Source organism: Glycine max, chromosome 12 (assembly GCF_000004515.6).
Source record: "Glycine max cultivar Williams 82 chromosome 12, Glycine_max_v4.0, whole genome shotgun sequence".
Lineage (NCBI taxonomy): Eukaryota > Viridiplantae > Streptophyta > Magnoliopsida > Fabales > Fabaceae > Glycine > Glycine max.
Genome location: NC_038248.2, coordinates 39,170,513 through 39,186,265, shown reverse-complemented (window position 1 = coordinate 39,186,265; position 15,753 = coordinate 39,170,513). Strand labels below are relative to the sequence as shown.

At 26.4% G+C, this 15,753-nt stretch overlaps 1 protein-coding gene across 1 annotated transcript; it reads right to left on the bottom strand.

The window, feature by feature from the left end:
- Positions 1-7,172: 7,172 nt before the first annotated feature.
- Positions 7,173-7,962, bottom strand: LOC100776185 (calcium-binding protein KRP1). The gene has a single exon (XM_003540386.5). It carries the CDS (start codon positions 7,821-7,823, stop codon positions 7,455-7,457), a length of 369 nt encoding a protein of 122 aa, XP_003540434.1. The 5' UTR covers positions 7,824-7,962; the 3' UTR covers positions 7,173-7,454.
- Between the last annotated feature and the right edge of the window lie 7,791 nt (positions 7,963-15,753).

Here is a 15,753-nt window from a genome sequence, read left to right as displayed (position 1 = left end):
GTAAAAAATTGATATGCATGAAATGAGAGGATAAAATATTGAAAATTTGTTATATTAAGATTATTTTGTGGGTTAGGTAAATTTAGAGAATTTTTGAAATTTTGAGTTTGTGGAATATTGATAATTTGACATTAAATCAAACTATACATAATGATTTTTGGTTTGACTCCTTTTAATGAAAACAAATTAAAGAAAGAAGTTGAGAATTTTTTGAGAGTGAGAATGAGAGAAATTAGGGAGGTTTTAGGTGTGAAAAAAAAAAGATTGAAGTGCACCCTATTTATATACAATGCTTACATTCAAAAAATACAATTGAAAAAACAAACTTAATGTTACACAATAGGGTTACCAATGTTTAAATTATAATGGATCTATTTTTATGAAGGAAACTAGCAATAAAATTATAAAATTAATTTTTTATATTAACATAAACATAATTAGCAATTTTTATTCTCTAAAAAAGAGAAAATGATTAGAATATTCAAGAAAAAAATAATTCAATCAAATCCTAATTTGAAAAATAAAATCATTGTTGATATTCTTACTTGTTTTCATCTAATAAATTTTATTTTAATATATTTATGTAAAACATTTTAACACTAGTACAATGAATTTAATTTATGATATTATTTATTAAGTGATATTTTGTCTATTTAATAAATTGATATTAAAATATTTTTTTATAATTATGTAAAAATATTAGTTAACCTTAATTTATAAATTTTAATTAAAAAAATTCTTATATAAATTTATTAAACATAGAGACAAAATATCATTTAATAATAAATATATTAACTAATTAGATTTAAATTAATTTTTAGTATAAATTGTTTAACTATATAATATAAATATTATTAAAAAATAGTATTGATTCATAAAATTATTAAAAACTATTTTATATGATTTATAAGTAAAAATAATTTTATCGGATTTCAAATTAAAAATAAATATTGTTGATTCTTTGATATGTTGTTATGTTAATTTTTCAATCTCAAAGAAAGAGTATTATCACCCATAATGATTTGTCTTTAATTTGGTATCTATCATAAAAAATTAAATTAATTTAATTTATGATATTGTTGAGTAATTGTTTTAAAGTTATTTTAATAAAAATATTTTAAAGTGGAAATGAATATTATTTAATCTTTTGTACGCATTTGCGTTAACAAAGTTGTGTCTTCCATAATTGTATTGAGTAAAATTATTCTCCTAAATGATATTTGAGGTCTCTATTATAATTATAATTATTTTTAATTATGATATTATTGCATCTTTTGCATGCACTTGAATAAATAACTTATTAAGTAAGTAACTTAAAACTATTTTATAATAAAAAAATATTTCAATAAATTAACTTTAATATATTTGTTACTACATATTAGTTAAAAAAAAAAGAATTTAAATAGTTGACGTAAGAGTGTAAAGTTTCTCTAAGTTTACATGAATGAGAACAATCTATTTAACGAGAAAGTTCATGAATTTTCATTGTATATAAAATTTTCTTGAGTCAGCGACAGTCACGCACTACGAGCGAGATTAATCTTTAACTCAATAAGTTGAGAGACACATGTAGTCTTTAACCTAAGACAAAAAAAAAATAAAACTAATATAATTTATGATATTATTGAGTAAGTAATTTATTATTATCTTGTAATAAAAACATATTTAAAATTTATTACATATTTTATGTAAAAATGATTTCTGAGTAAAAATGATATTATAGGATTTAAAAAAATTATTATTGAGACTTTTGTGTCCAATTGAGTTAACTACTTGGATAAAAAAAAATTGTTGTCTATAATGGTCTTGAGCAAGGTTTTCTCCCACAAATGATATTTGTGGTGTCTTTCATAATTAAAATTATTATAATTTATGATACTATCAAGTTTTTGATATATACTTGTGTGAAATACTCAAAAAGAGAGTTTTATCAAACATAATAATTTCAAGTAGAATCACCTCTCATGAATGATATTTGTAATTTCTACTAAAAATGTAAACTAATTAAATTTAGGATATTACTAATAAAATAATTTAAATTTATTTTTATAAAAATATATTAAATAAAAAATTAATTTTAAACACAAAGTCAAAATACTACTTTATAATAAATATATCAACTAATTAGATTTAAATTTATTTTTAGTATAAAATTTTCAACCTATAATGTAATATAAATCAACAAAGTGTTTATTTAAGAAATTATTTAAATTGATTTTATACGATTTCTAAGTAAAACTGATTTTATAAGATTTCAAATTAAAAAAGATATTATTATTGAGTTTTTTATATGATACTTATAGTCTTTATCATAAAAAATAAAAATAATTTAATTTATACTATTTTGAGTGAGTAATTTGAAATTTTTTGTAATAAAAATTTATTTGATACATTAATTTTAATAAATCTATTATATATTTATGTATAAATGGTTTTATAGAATTGAAAAGTAAAAATAAATATTATTGAGATTTTGGTTTGCATTTGTGTTGACTATTAAAGAGAAAGAATATTGTCGTTTGGAATGGTCTTGAATAAAATGATTTCTCGTGAATGATATTTATGATCTCTATTATAATTATAATTATTTTTGCATAAAATGATTTCTAACATGATTTTCTTTTATGAATGATATTTGTGATATTTACTTAAAAAATTAGAATTAATTTAATTTATGATATTATCGATAAAGTTATTTAAAATTATTTTTTAATAAAAATAATTTTATACGAATTTAAAGTAAACGTGAATGACAGCCATAAAAATTAAAAAAATTGTACGAATTTAAAAAAATTGTACGAATTTAAAAAAATTGTACGAATTTAAACGGGCATGACAGCCATAATTTTATACGAATTTATGATATCTCATTTGCTGGCTAATGAACAAAATTGGTGATGACGAATTCATCACAACCTTAAAGGTTCAAACTAAACGTGCATACATGCACTGTTTACATGATTGAGATTTAAGACAATGACGCGCACTATTGCTTTCTGCTTTATATTAATTGTTGCCTAATACTTTGGCTGTTTTAAATGTCATATAGGTCGCATGGAATTGTTATATAATTCGATCTTATCTACTATATTAATGGTCAAATTTGGTCCATTTCAGCTTGCCACTTTATCTTGATGCACATTTTATTGTATGGTCTCCCTTTGATGTTTATTTATCGTCTTTCTCACCTATGGTTGATGATTGGATCAGTAAACGAAATAGAAATAATAAAGTAAAATAAAATGAAATAATAGATTTTCGTTATTTGTTTTGGTTAAAAGGGACGAAATAAATGAAACTTAATGTTCTATCTGGTTCTCGTTTTTTTAATTTCACTCTTCTAGTTTAGAAATTTGAGATAAAACCAGTTTTTTTTTATAAATAATATAAAAATGTCTAATTAGAATATTACAATAAATTTAATCCGCTGTGCTGCATTTTATTTAAATTAGTCTTGTATGTTTTTATTTTTAATTTCTAGTCCACCTAGCTTTGCACTTTTTTTAATTTTGGTCTTTTTTTTTTTTTTCAATTTTTGTCCTATGAGTTTATGTTTTTCAATTATAGTCCATTAAAGTGCGAACTTACAAGAAATAAAAAAGTAAAACTTTAAAGAGATTAAAATAAAAAATATAAATTTATAGAGACTAAAAATAAATAAAAAAATTCAAAACCAAAATTAAAAAATACAAACTTACAAATGCTAAAAAATAAAAACAAACTTTCATCAACCAAAATAAAAAAATACAAACTTACATAGTTAAATTTATATTTAAGCCTTTTATTTAAGTTAAATTTATATTTAAGCCTTTTATTTAATATTAATATATTAAGAGCGTAAACACACATAACAAGCTGTATTTTCAGGCAGCATTGTGTATGCAGAGTCATTAGAGGAAAAAAAAGAAGAAAACTATTGAACTCGTGAATTAACTCACATGAATTTTTTTAGTTTAAACAAATTTCTGAAGTTTGAGTCTTAAAATGTGAGAATTTTATCATTAACAATAATTCTTATTTGAATCAAATAAGAATACCTCTAATGAATAATAAATCATAGATATGTTCTAGATAAAAAATAAAATAAAAATAGACAGTCTAGCTGGCAGTAGTGTGGTCCTTATGGACCCAAAGAAATAAATTAAAATAATCTTTTGGATATTGATTCTGTAAATTTTTCCTCTTGGTCCTGGTTGAAATCTAAGATGGAAGGAATTCAAATTGTCACTGTATGAATGGTCAATGGAGTCGGTCATTGCATCTCATGCAATTAAAATGGTATCACATGCATGTAAAGGGAACTGAATATGGCAGGAGAGTATCACATGGGTTGCAAATATTTGTCTTTGAAAGCAAACCTTCAAGTGTTTCATGATCTATGAAGCACGGACACTTCAGTCCCTTGCCGTATCCGATATCCGACTCGCGTCCGTGTCAGTGTCTGACACCGACATAACACCCGTAATACATTCTATATTTGGGACATTACAGGTGTCCACGTGTCCGTGTTTGTATCGTGTCCGGTGTCCGTGTTTCATAGTTCATAACAGATACCAAGAAGCTAGCACTGTATCACAGTTGGAATCAACGAATCGTGGAACAAGGCATATGCATGCGTGTAACAGCAGAGGTCTGGCTCAGTGTGGCTTGTTATATAGTGTTAGGAGGGGTACTGGAAGCTTATGCGTTTTGCATAATGTAGCTGCTGCAATTTAGATGAATAGATGCCATCAATTCAGGTAGGAGAAGTTCATCATGTTGCAGATGGAGAGTACGTACGTAGTAGCAAAAACAGATAAACTTGCGGGAGTTTTTATTACACAGGCTGAAACTTTGGTGGGAAACTCATAACATATGAAGTTGAGTTATTATGCAAGATGTATATGTAAGTGGGGTTTTATGTCCATTGAGGATACACAGATTATATCGATCAAACTGTGTAATTGTTGACACTACTTTGTGTTTACAATCCTTATTTATAATTTGGCCTTTCAATATATATATATATATATATATATATATATGTTAAATAGTTTTGTTTTTTATATTTAATTTTCTTTTCCAGGACTTGCTTTTAAGGTTTTACACATGGATTTATCTCTCTTTTTAAATGGAAAAAATTCCATGCAATCCCAAAAGAATAAAAAATGTTTCCGCCAAAAGGTGATAGTAAAAGTTCAGTCTAGCAAACTTTTCCTACCACGTGTGTGAATTTAAAACTAATTAATTCATTTAAAAGTTAAAACGGTATGTAAAACATGATGTTACATTACTCAAAAAACTTTACAATTCATCATTCATATATAATAACATGCATGATATATTGTATAAAATAAAAAACGAAGAGTGCAAAAGTTATTTTGTTTGTTTGTAACCAAAGTATGTTGCATAAAATATAAAACATGTAACAAAAAAAAAGTATTTTGTTTGTTTTTTAAAATAGGGACGGTTCACGAATCGTAGTGCTACGTGAGTAGAGAGAAAATTTCTTTTACAAAAATCAAAGAATGGATTTAAAACTGAAAAAAGTATTATTCTCCCCGTTTTCATAATATTTGTTGTGTAAGAAAAAAAATATGTTTTAAATTAATTATGATTTTAGTTTTTAATATAATATTAATTTTTTCACTTATATTTCTAGTATTATTAATAATATGAGCTACACAAAATAATAAAAAATAATAATTAAGATAATTAATTTTGTAAATTATTATTCTTCTTCATTTATTTATTATTTTCTTATTTGTGAAAAATAATTCAAGACCAGAATTATAATGAGACTAAATAATTAAAGGAATAGAGAGTATTTTAAATGTTGAATCTTACTTTCAACTTTCGTTTCATATCTATAATGTTCAGTATTAATGACTGGTTTTGTTTGCATATCTACTAATGTTCAAATTTAATACATGCTGTACAGATTAACAAGCATCTAATAAATGTAAATATTCTTTTTTTAGAAAAAAAATGTAAATATTTATATATATATTAAGAATAAAATATTTCATTAATTGTAATAAATCTTTTAGGTATTAAGATCAATAAAGTATTTTGCATTGTTAGCGGATGCCTTAGGGGTTGTTTTTGTACGCCCTTAGGTTGCTCTTTTTTTCATCGTTCATACTAATCAAATGGAATAAAATATTCTTATTTAACATGCACTAGTTTCTATTTTAACAATTGTTAGTAGGAGCACAGCTGAAAAAATGAATTTTTTTTGTAAGTTTGTTAAACATAAAATTTAAAATTAAAAGATATTGAACGAAAATAAAACATTATTTTAGCTTGTTTTTTTTTTATCTTAACAAAAACCATCTCAAGTGTTTTTATAAGTCATAGTTTTAACGTTTTTCTAATAAGATAGATTAACACAATAAGAATTAGCCAGTATAATAAACGAAATTTTCATCCATAATCTTTACACCCTTTGCGAAGAAATCCCCGGATAAGTTAGGCAAGTAATTCTCCTTTATTGTTAATCATATTACACAAAATATTTTAAATTTGCTAACACATTTTTTTAATAACTATGTTTTTAGTAAGAGGTATTTACCAACTTTAATAATTACTAATTGTTATTGAAAAATTTGACTAATTATCTTTAGGTCTTTCTTTTCAATTAAGTTTTTTTTCACCATAAAAAAATAAAAAGTATCAAATGATTATATATCTTATTATTAAAAAAATTAAGCTAATTGTAATCACAGCAAAATTCCCTCAATTATATAGATTTTTTAAAAAAAAGTTAAGGATTCCCGTATCTTGAATTAAACCTAAATTTGATTCTAAAATGGCACGTATGGATCAGTAACTGATCGAATCCATGTGCGGGAGCCTGCGTCGCTTCCCTTCAATTACTCTGTTTGGCACTTCTGCAAACGGCAACGAGAAGTGAACGAAAGCTTAAAATGACGTTTCTCCAACAATAGCTTTCTCACACGTTATCTTGGGAAACAGTGCTTGGCATTTGTTATTATAAAAATGTTTGTCAGCACACACAATTTGCTATCTAACAAAACTTATAGCATGTGAAGGGCTAGTCAACACTTTAAAATAAAGAAAAATTTATGTATCGTAACTCATATAGTATTAGTTGTACTGAATAATCAATCATGCACACAAATGAGGCAATCATTCACATCATTACATTGAAATTAACAAAGAGAGAGAAATTACAGAAGGACATTTTTTTATTTGAATTACAAATGACAAAAGTCACAACAGCATCATTAATTCTTCTCTGAAATTGAAGAATTCTCTAAGCCCAATTAAGGAAAATGCTATGCAATTGAGTAAGAGAAATTAAAACGGAGAGGAGGAGAAGGATGAGAATCAGCAGGGTCAGCCTACTAGCAGGGGGGGTTTGAGATAATATGCATGAGATCGTTCAAATCTTAAATGCAACTATTTTACAACAAAAAAAGAAGAAGAAGAGAGTAATAGTAATAGTATTTTTACATTACATTCATCAACATGGGATCCCCACCACTACCACCACTACCACCATCACCACCACCACCACCGTGAGGAGTGCACAAGCAAGAGCTGAGCCTAAACATGAGAATGCAAAACTCCATTTGGCTTAGAGCGCCATCGCCGTCCAAATCGCCCTCCATGAGCATGCAGGCGAGCTCGTCGTCCATGACGTCGAGGCCGAGCAGGTAGCAGTTGAGCTTGAGGCTCTCGAAGGTGATGAGGCCCTTATTCACGTCCATGAGCAAGCGGAACCCGTTGCAGAGCTCTCCAATGAACCCTTCCGCTCCCATGCGTGCAATCATCGAAGGGAAGTAGTCCTCAAAGTCCAAGAGGTAGTCCTGCTCCATCTCTCTCTCAGGAGTTAGGGCAGTTGAATTAAACTAACTCTGTGTTTTAGTCGCCGAATATTTCTCTCAGGAAGAGAGGTGGTGGTTGTTAGAGACACTGTGTGCAGAGAGATGATAATGGTAGCTTGTCATAGAAGCTGGGCCTCTGTTTATATATGCTGAATTATTCACAAACAGCCAAACAAATATTTTATATATATATATATGGGACTTTTAATATTACCTATACATGTATATGCAGTAGTATATGTTTTTCTGAGTACACTAGCTATAGTACTATTTCAGTCTCCTAAAATTGTTGAATTTTGTTGTAATAGCTTTCAAAATTTGAAAAATATTAAATGAATATATCAGATTAAAATTACTATATTATTATTATTATTATTATTATTATTATTATTATAGTCTCCGGCATGAACCAATAGTCTCTATTAGTGTAAATGAGACTAAAATCGATTTTTTTAAAATAAAATTTTAAATTTAAACCATGCAAATGAAAAAAGAAATAGTTAAAAAAGGAGAAAACTTACTATTATTAATGGGTGATTTGTAACAATAATTATTGAGATAAAATAATGAGAGAGAAAATTAGTAATTTATGGATATTGTTGTTACAGGTGGAAAAATGGATACTAAATTATGTACACTAAAATTTCATATTCCATTTTATATCCCGTTATAGATAACAAAATTAATGACAAGAACTAATATTATAATTAGATTTCAATTTCTGAAATTTATTTGTTATTTTTTTAATTCTAAGGTTTATTAGGATACTCTATGTTCCTTTCTAAGAAGTAAAACATTATAAATTAATTTAATTAGAAAATTTGATGTTAAAATTTTTATAAGTATTTATAAAAAAAAATAAAAAAATGAAATAAGTTTAGTTTTTCTGATAAATTAAAATTATCTTATGCAATTTAATATTTAGAGATATTTTTTTCATTAAAATTTTCTGATTGTTGAAATATCAACTATATAGGTTGGTTTTAATTTATGAGATAAATTCAATTTATTTTTTGTTGTTATTTTCTTTGTACATAAATATTTATCAAGAAGTTTATTAAATATGATCTAAATTGATAATGCAATAAAGTTTTTACACTACTATTTGATTATAGATTATCAAGTTTTGTATATTATTATCTAATTATAAATTATTGTGCATAACAAGTTTGTTTTAATTTTTATAATAGTTAATTTAAAAAAATACATTATTGCTCTAATTTATTGGCAATATACATTTTCTCACACTAATAATATATGAAAATTAAACTCTATATTAATGATATAGTTATTTTTTTACTTTTAAATTTATTTTATTTTATTCTTATCCGTGTTTAATTTTAATTCATTATATTTAAGAATTATTGAGTAATGTAATTAAAGAAGATATAATTAATATGATCTTACACTTTCTAACAACTAAATAAATAGAAATAGCTATTTTTATAAAGTGAGTACGTAAACAGGGGAAAAGGTAATATATTAAATAGTAAAATGATATCTGTATAATCAAATATATTATTTACATAATTAACACCCACAAATTCTATATATGGTTATCTTTATGTCCAATAATTTTGTATGTCAACTGTTCAAGTTTAACTGTTTAAGTACCTCCTCTGAATTAAAGCCTGTGAGAAAATGATGACACGTGGCAGTGTCATTAATTTGATGTGAATGTTTCTGTTGTGGAGCTTATAGCAGCTTCCATTGAAATAATTGCGATCATTTTCACTGAGTTATTGAGATGTTCTCCTTCGTGGAAGGTGCCCTAGCCGTTTTTGGAACCATCGCAAATATACGCATTATTGTACTCATTGATAACGTATACTACACGAACAGTTACCACCATAGAGCCTGCAGCTCTATTTATTAAGAAGGTTCCACGTTCGTGTTTTATTTGATGTGACAATGCATGTCCTTGAACCAATTTTTTTTTTATATGATTAGGAAAAGTCAAGAGTACGAGTAATGTTACAAAGAACTTCTTAGGAAAAAAAATGTTACCAAGACACATATACTGACAACATCACATACAGTAGGATTTTTGCTACTACATAAATTTCACATACATGCACATTAATGTTGCGGAGATTTCGAGGTTCAAGTTAGTGAACTAACATACTAATGACTAGCATATGAGAATATTCTAAGTCTCTAACTTATGTAGACCAGAGAAGTGGAATGAGGCCATATAGGTTGGAGTTGAAGATGTTATAGGTTAAGTTGTACGTCCAATGGCGTAAAAAGTGGTTATTAATAAGGAGAAGTCCAAGTGATTCCTACACCCAAGACTCGTGTCTCTTGTCAAATGTTACTTAAGTGGTTTTAATTTCACATTCTGGACAGTTATTCCACTTTTGAGTGTGTGGTCATGCAGGGAACAAAATCTTCAATATAAGTAAAGCTAAATTAAATAATGTGTTGTTTTCATAGTTTTGAATAAGTAATATATATGATATTTTCTTTAAACAATTGTTGCGAAGCAGCAATTTAACGAAGAAGATTCTCTATATATTTTCATCTGAATTCTCTTAAAAAAAATATTTTTTCATCTAAATACTAAATGAAAATACTAGCTATCTGTTACCCTTGAGAGATTAATACGTACATGACTCCTTCATCTCCCATGCTATACTATTTAAGAGATTAAATGTATTTATAATTTTTTTTAAAAGGAAAAAAGAAAATTTACCACAACGTTGTGACGAGCCTTCAACACAAGATGTGTTTGAGACGCTGCCCCCAAACCAGCATTACATAAGATTGCATATATGGCTAACGAATAATCATAAAAAAATAAAAAAATATGGCTAACGAATGTTCCCATGTTCACGAAATCCCATCTGCCCAACACCAATCACATTTGCTATAAATAACAATCAACCCATCAAGTCATTACTCCCCACACAAAACCTATTAATTCCCCTATTATTATTATTATTATTATTATTTGAGTAGCCACTAGTCCATATATGCATTTAAATTCAATCGATCTATTTTTTTTAAGTAAATGAGTTGGATGTATTGGATTGTAATTTTTAAAGGATTAACTATTCATTAATTTTTTTTCTCAATCTATTCAATGATCATTAAATTATTTAAAATAGATATATTGATTCTTATTCATATTATTTAAAGCTCAATTTTCATCAAGTTGTTGATCCGAGTGATATATTGAACTCGATCTCCTTAAGTAAAGTTTTAATTTAGAGTCTTGTAAATAAAAAATAGATTCGATTAAAGTTGTTGGCTCCTTATCTCTCACCCCTTCTCACAGTGCTTTTGAGATATATTTTTTACTTGAATGGATGTAGATCAATGTTCAAGCCTATGTTATCCACAAAACTCTCACTTAGGAAATAAGTTAATTTATACAAAATGATTTGTGGACACCACAAATCTATTTTAACATTTAGTAAGAGAAAGAGATATAAGATAGTAAAAGTTAGTGAGAAAAAGAGATATAAGATAAAAAAAGTTATTGCGTGACAAAGTTAATGAGAGAAAGAGATATAAGATAAAAAAAAGTTATTGCATGATAGATAATATGATATGATAGAAAGAGAGAAAAATGACAAATAATAATGAGATATCATAATATGATGTGATAGAAAGAAAAATGTGATAAATAATAATAAGATATTTAGAGTGAGAGAATGTTCATGTATTGTTATTATAATAAATAATGAATAATTTATATTATATAATGATTTTGTTAACTTTTATTATTAAAGAATAAAAAGTAATATATATATATATATATATATATATATATAACATTTAATATTAGTAATATATTTTTTTATTGTGATTTGGAATAAAGAATTTAGTTAATATTTATTATTTTTTATCCTAAAGACAATAATTAATAAAATCAATTGTATAATTAATTTGAAAGAATTGAAGGACCCGTGATAAAAATGGGTTAGGGATGTTTGTTACACGATTTGATTTGATTTTCGAATAAAAATCATCTTAAGAAACAAACATATAAATAATAAGCAATTCAATATGGTTCAGTTTACCGAACATATAAAATGTTATACAATGATCGATCGTCAAATTAGGACACTTTAGAAACTGATCGCCAAAATGGAGCTATTCTAAACATATTATTAGCATGAGGTTATTTTAATGCTTAATTGAATTAACTCATCAATTAATTTAGCGTTGTCATATCAACTTTTTCATTTTTGAAAATCAAATTTAAAGTCCATGTGATGTATCACGTAGGACTTACCATGAGACTGAACTCACCGTAATCTAAAATAGGTGAGATTATTTGGAAAGTAATAATTAATGTAGAAAAAGCTAAAATAATAGTAGCCACCATTAATTTAATATGAATATTTGCCTTAGAAAAGACAAAATTGACAACTTTCCCTTTTTGTTGCAACTTGCAATATACGGAATGGAAAACTAAAGCAGTTTGTGTGTGTGCGCGTGCGTGATAAATAGAAAACATGCCAAACGAGAGGTTTTCTTTTTTGTACAGCAAAAAAAGTTATATTATTAATAAAGTTATGCTAAACGAGAGGTTGAATACTTGAATTATTTATTAAGATAGGTTGAATTTCAAGTAATACGTATGAAAAAGACATTTTCCTACCCCCAGTATTACATTTTTTAATGAGAGGGGAGAAAACGAAAGAATGTTGAAATTTTATAAAATTTATTTTTTTAATATTTGTAACTTTAATTTCAAATTTTGAAAAAAAAATAAAATTAACTTCTAGAGCTTAATTTACAAGTGTTTGTGAAAGAAAGAGAAAAAAACAGTCTGAAAAAAAATTTCAAGTCAAATAAGTGAATACAATGAAACATTCATCTATCTCTCTATTCGTGACTGCGAAATTAATAACTCAAATTTGTTTACCTGGTGTGCTATTCATTCATTATAGATTGTACCATATCTTGTTGATAAACAAAAGTTAAAATTGTATTTTTGATCTCCCAGTTTATTTTCAATTTTTGATTTAGTTCCCGTGTAATTTAATTCACAAATATAGTTTCCCATTTTTATAAATTCTTATAAAATTGGTCATGGAAGTCCGATTTAGACGTTGACCGTTAACCTTAAACGTTGACTGTCACGTGTCAACGTCTGAGTGGTTTCCTGTAAATACTTCATTTTTTTTAAAGGTAAAATTACATTTTTGGTCTCCCAGTTTTACTCCAATTTCGATTTTGGTCCCCTTATAATTTAATTCACATATTTGGTCCTTCAATTTTATAAATTCCTTTAAAAATTCAGCCAAATTTCATTACACGCGACAGTCAACGTCTGAAGTTAATTGTTAATGTCTAAATCGGACTTCCAGAACCAATTTTGCAAGGATTTATAAAACTGGGAGACCAAATTTATAAATTAAATTATAGGGAGACCAAATTCAAAATTAAAGATAAAATAGGAGATCAATTTTACAATTTTGTGTAAACAAAATTATATCAGTATTTCAAGAATCTCATGATTCCCGTGATAATTCTCTACGGCATTGATTAGATGTGTATTTCCAAGTGAAACTTTATTTTTCTTTAACTTTCCATGAGGTTCATAAATCAAACGAAGACAAATCATCCTGCAACGTACAATCTTAGCCAGAATACGTTGCAGTGTACAACTTACCTTAGCCAGAATATTGCTTTAGATTTTGGAAGTATGCATTAGACAAGTGGAAACTTCACTGCAACTTCCTCCATCTTGCTCCTATTGCCAGTAAAATTGTGCGTGTGCTGCACCAGCTTCTTTGAGTCTGTGAATCAAAATGAGTCGAACAGTTTGTCAAGAATTTTTAACTCGGTTTATTTAAAATTTAACTTGGCTTGACTTGTTTATTATAAAAGACAAGTTCAAACATTTTAAAAAGTTTTTTTAGATAAAAAATTCAAACTCAAACTATAAAAAAAAACTTATTAAGTTTAATAAGTCAGTTTGTTTAAGTAATAATAATAATAACTATTATTATTATTAAATAAAAAACTTTTAAAATGATGATTATCTATATGATGATTATCTGCACTTTAACTTATTGGTTTAAGGGTGTATATCTCAAATTATATTTTGTTTGCTAGCTTTATAATAACTAATAGATTAACGATGATTATTTATACCATTTCATGACATTATGAATGACAGGATGAAGAAGTGACATAAATTGCTTAAAGAGTTCACTTGCATATGAAAAATTTTCAAAAAGGAAGAAACTCAAGCTAAAAGGACAATGCAACTAGATTAATACTTTCAAGGAAAAAAATATTTTGTAAAAACATTCTCAAACAATTTAAATATTTTTGTTTGGCTATATTAGTATAAATCATCTCTAATCCATACATTTTTTAATATTATGCTCTTTTTATTTCGTTTTCTTCTCATATATTTTGTGTTTTAACGACTTGAATTCAATATGATTTTATTTATCAATTATTTTTGGATTTGCATATTACTTATACGAAATTTTATAAGTTTATTTTTTTTAGTTAGTATTTCACTAGGTTTTAAAATAATTAATTAATCAAAGACGTCTTTAAGCAAACTTTTAAATAGACTCGTAGGTCAAACCAAACTTTTATGTAAGCCGAGTCAAGCATTTGAAAAAAAGCCTATGACAAATAATGAGCCAAGCTCAAGTCTTGCATATTCAACTCAAACCGAACTCAAGCATATTAAAACTTGACTTAACTCAGTTCATTTCCACCCCTAGTCCGTATCTCTTAAATAGTAGTTTTAACATATCGAGCCATCTTTTACAAATATTATCAAAATAGTAGCCGTATTAAATTATTTTACGTTAAGTAAAATAATAATAAATAAATGAAAAATAATAATAATTTTATAAAATTAATCTTATATTATCATTAATTTATTCATATATTTTATTGTTCAAAATTTATATTATAAATTATATAAATAAAAAATTAATTAATATTATATTAAAAAAATAAAATGAAAATTATTTTAAGATAATGTTTTTTTATACAATAATTATAATGGAAGAAAATATTATTTTTCGTCTTCAAATGAATGATTGTTCTCCGTGCAGTTAGTACATGTAAAAGGCCCGATGTACAACCCCACTAATTACAAAAGCAAAATCTATTCAATTTTTGCAAGCCAACTTTAATCATGCATCTAACGACAATCTAAGCCATTATGCATTTCTCCAAAGAGGTTTAAATGAAAGATTCTCTAAAGATTAAAACGAATATGTAGGGTACTATGCATAGGGGCATGTTTCTCGTGTATTGGGGGAAGCGAACACAATGAAAAGGAACAAGGAGTACCCGTTGCCTGACTGTCGGGAGAAAATGTTGGAAGGTAACGATAAGAAGGAAATTTAGACAAAAAATTATTCAAATTGTAATTATAGAGTTTTTCTACTTTCTCTTGTTTTTTAGTTTTTTTTTATGGAATAAGAGATAGTGCAGACTGCAGAGTATAGGCATGTGAGTTCGACGAATGAAATTAAAAAAAAGTTACATTTTGATATTTTATGATAAAACAAAATAACTTTTTTCATTTCATTTGATCTTGTTGCAGTGAGGGGAGTTAATAAGAGGAGAAAAAAATTGAAGGGGATGGTCATGCCAGAGAAACAAAACAAAATAAAAACATTAAATTCTTATGATTAATTAGAAAATAATTTGAGGGTGCCTTGAGAACAATTAATTATTTGTCGCCATTGTTGTTAGCCCTTGTTAGGGCTAATATTAATTTTTGTGAAGTCATATACCCTTCAGGTTCTTCATAGAATGGATGGTTTCTTGACCCTAGTCCTTCTAGTAACCCCAGTTTTCCATAAAATATGGCACTGGCTTGGCTTGCAGAGACAAAACTTTCCGTTTTGGGCGAGCTAGTGGTTAATGCATGTGAAGCTTCTTACTAATCAATGAAGAGAAACGAAGCAGAGGAATATATATG

What these genes read in the sequence shown, in the direction of transcription:
- LOC100776185 (XM_003540386.5), bottom strand. Translation starts at nt 7,823, where the DNA reads ATGGAGCAGGACTACCTCTTGGACTTTGAGGACTACTTCCCTTCGATG.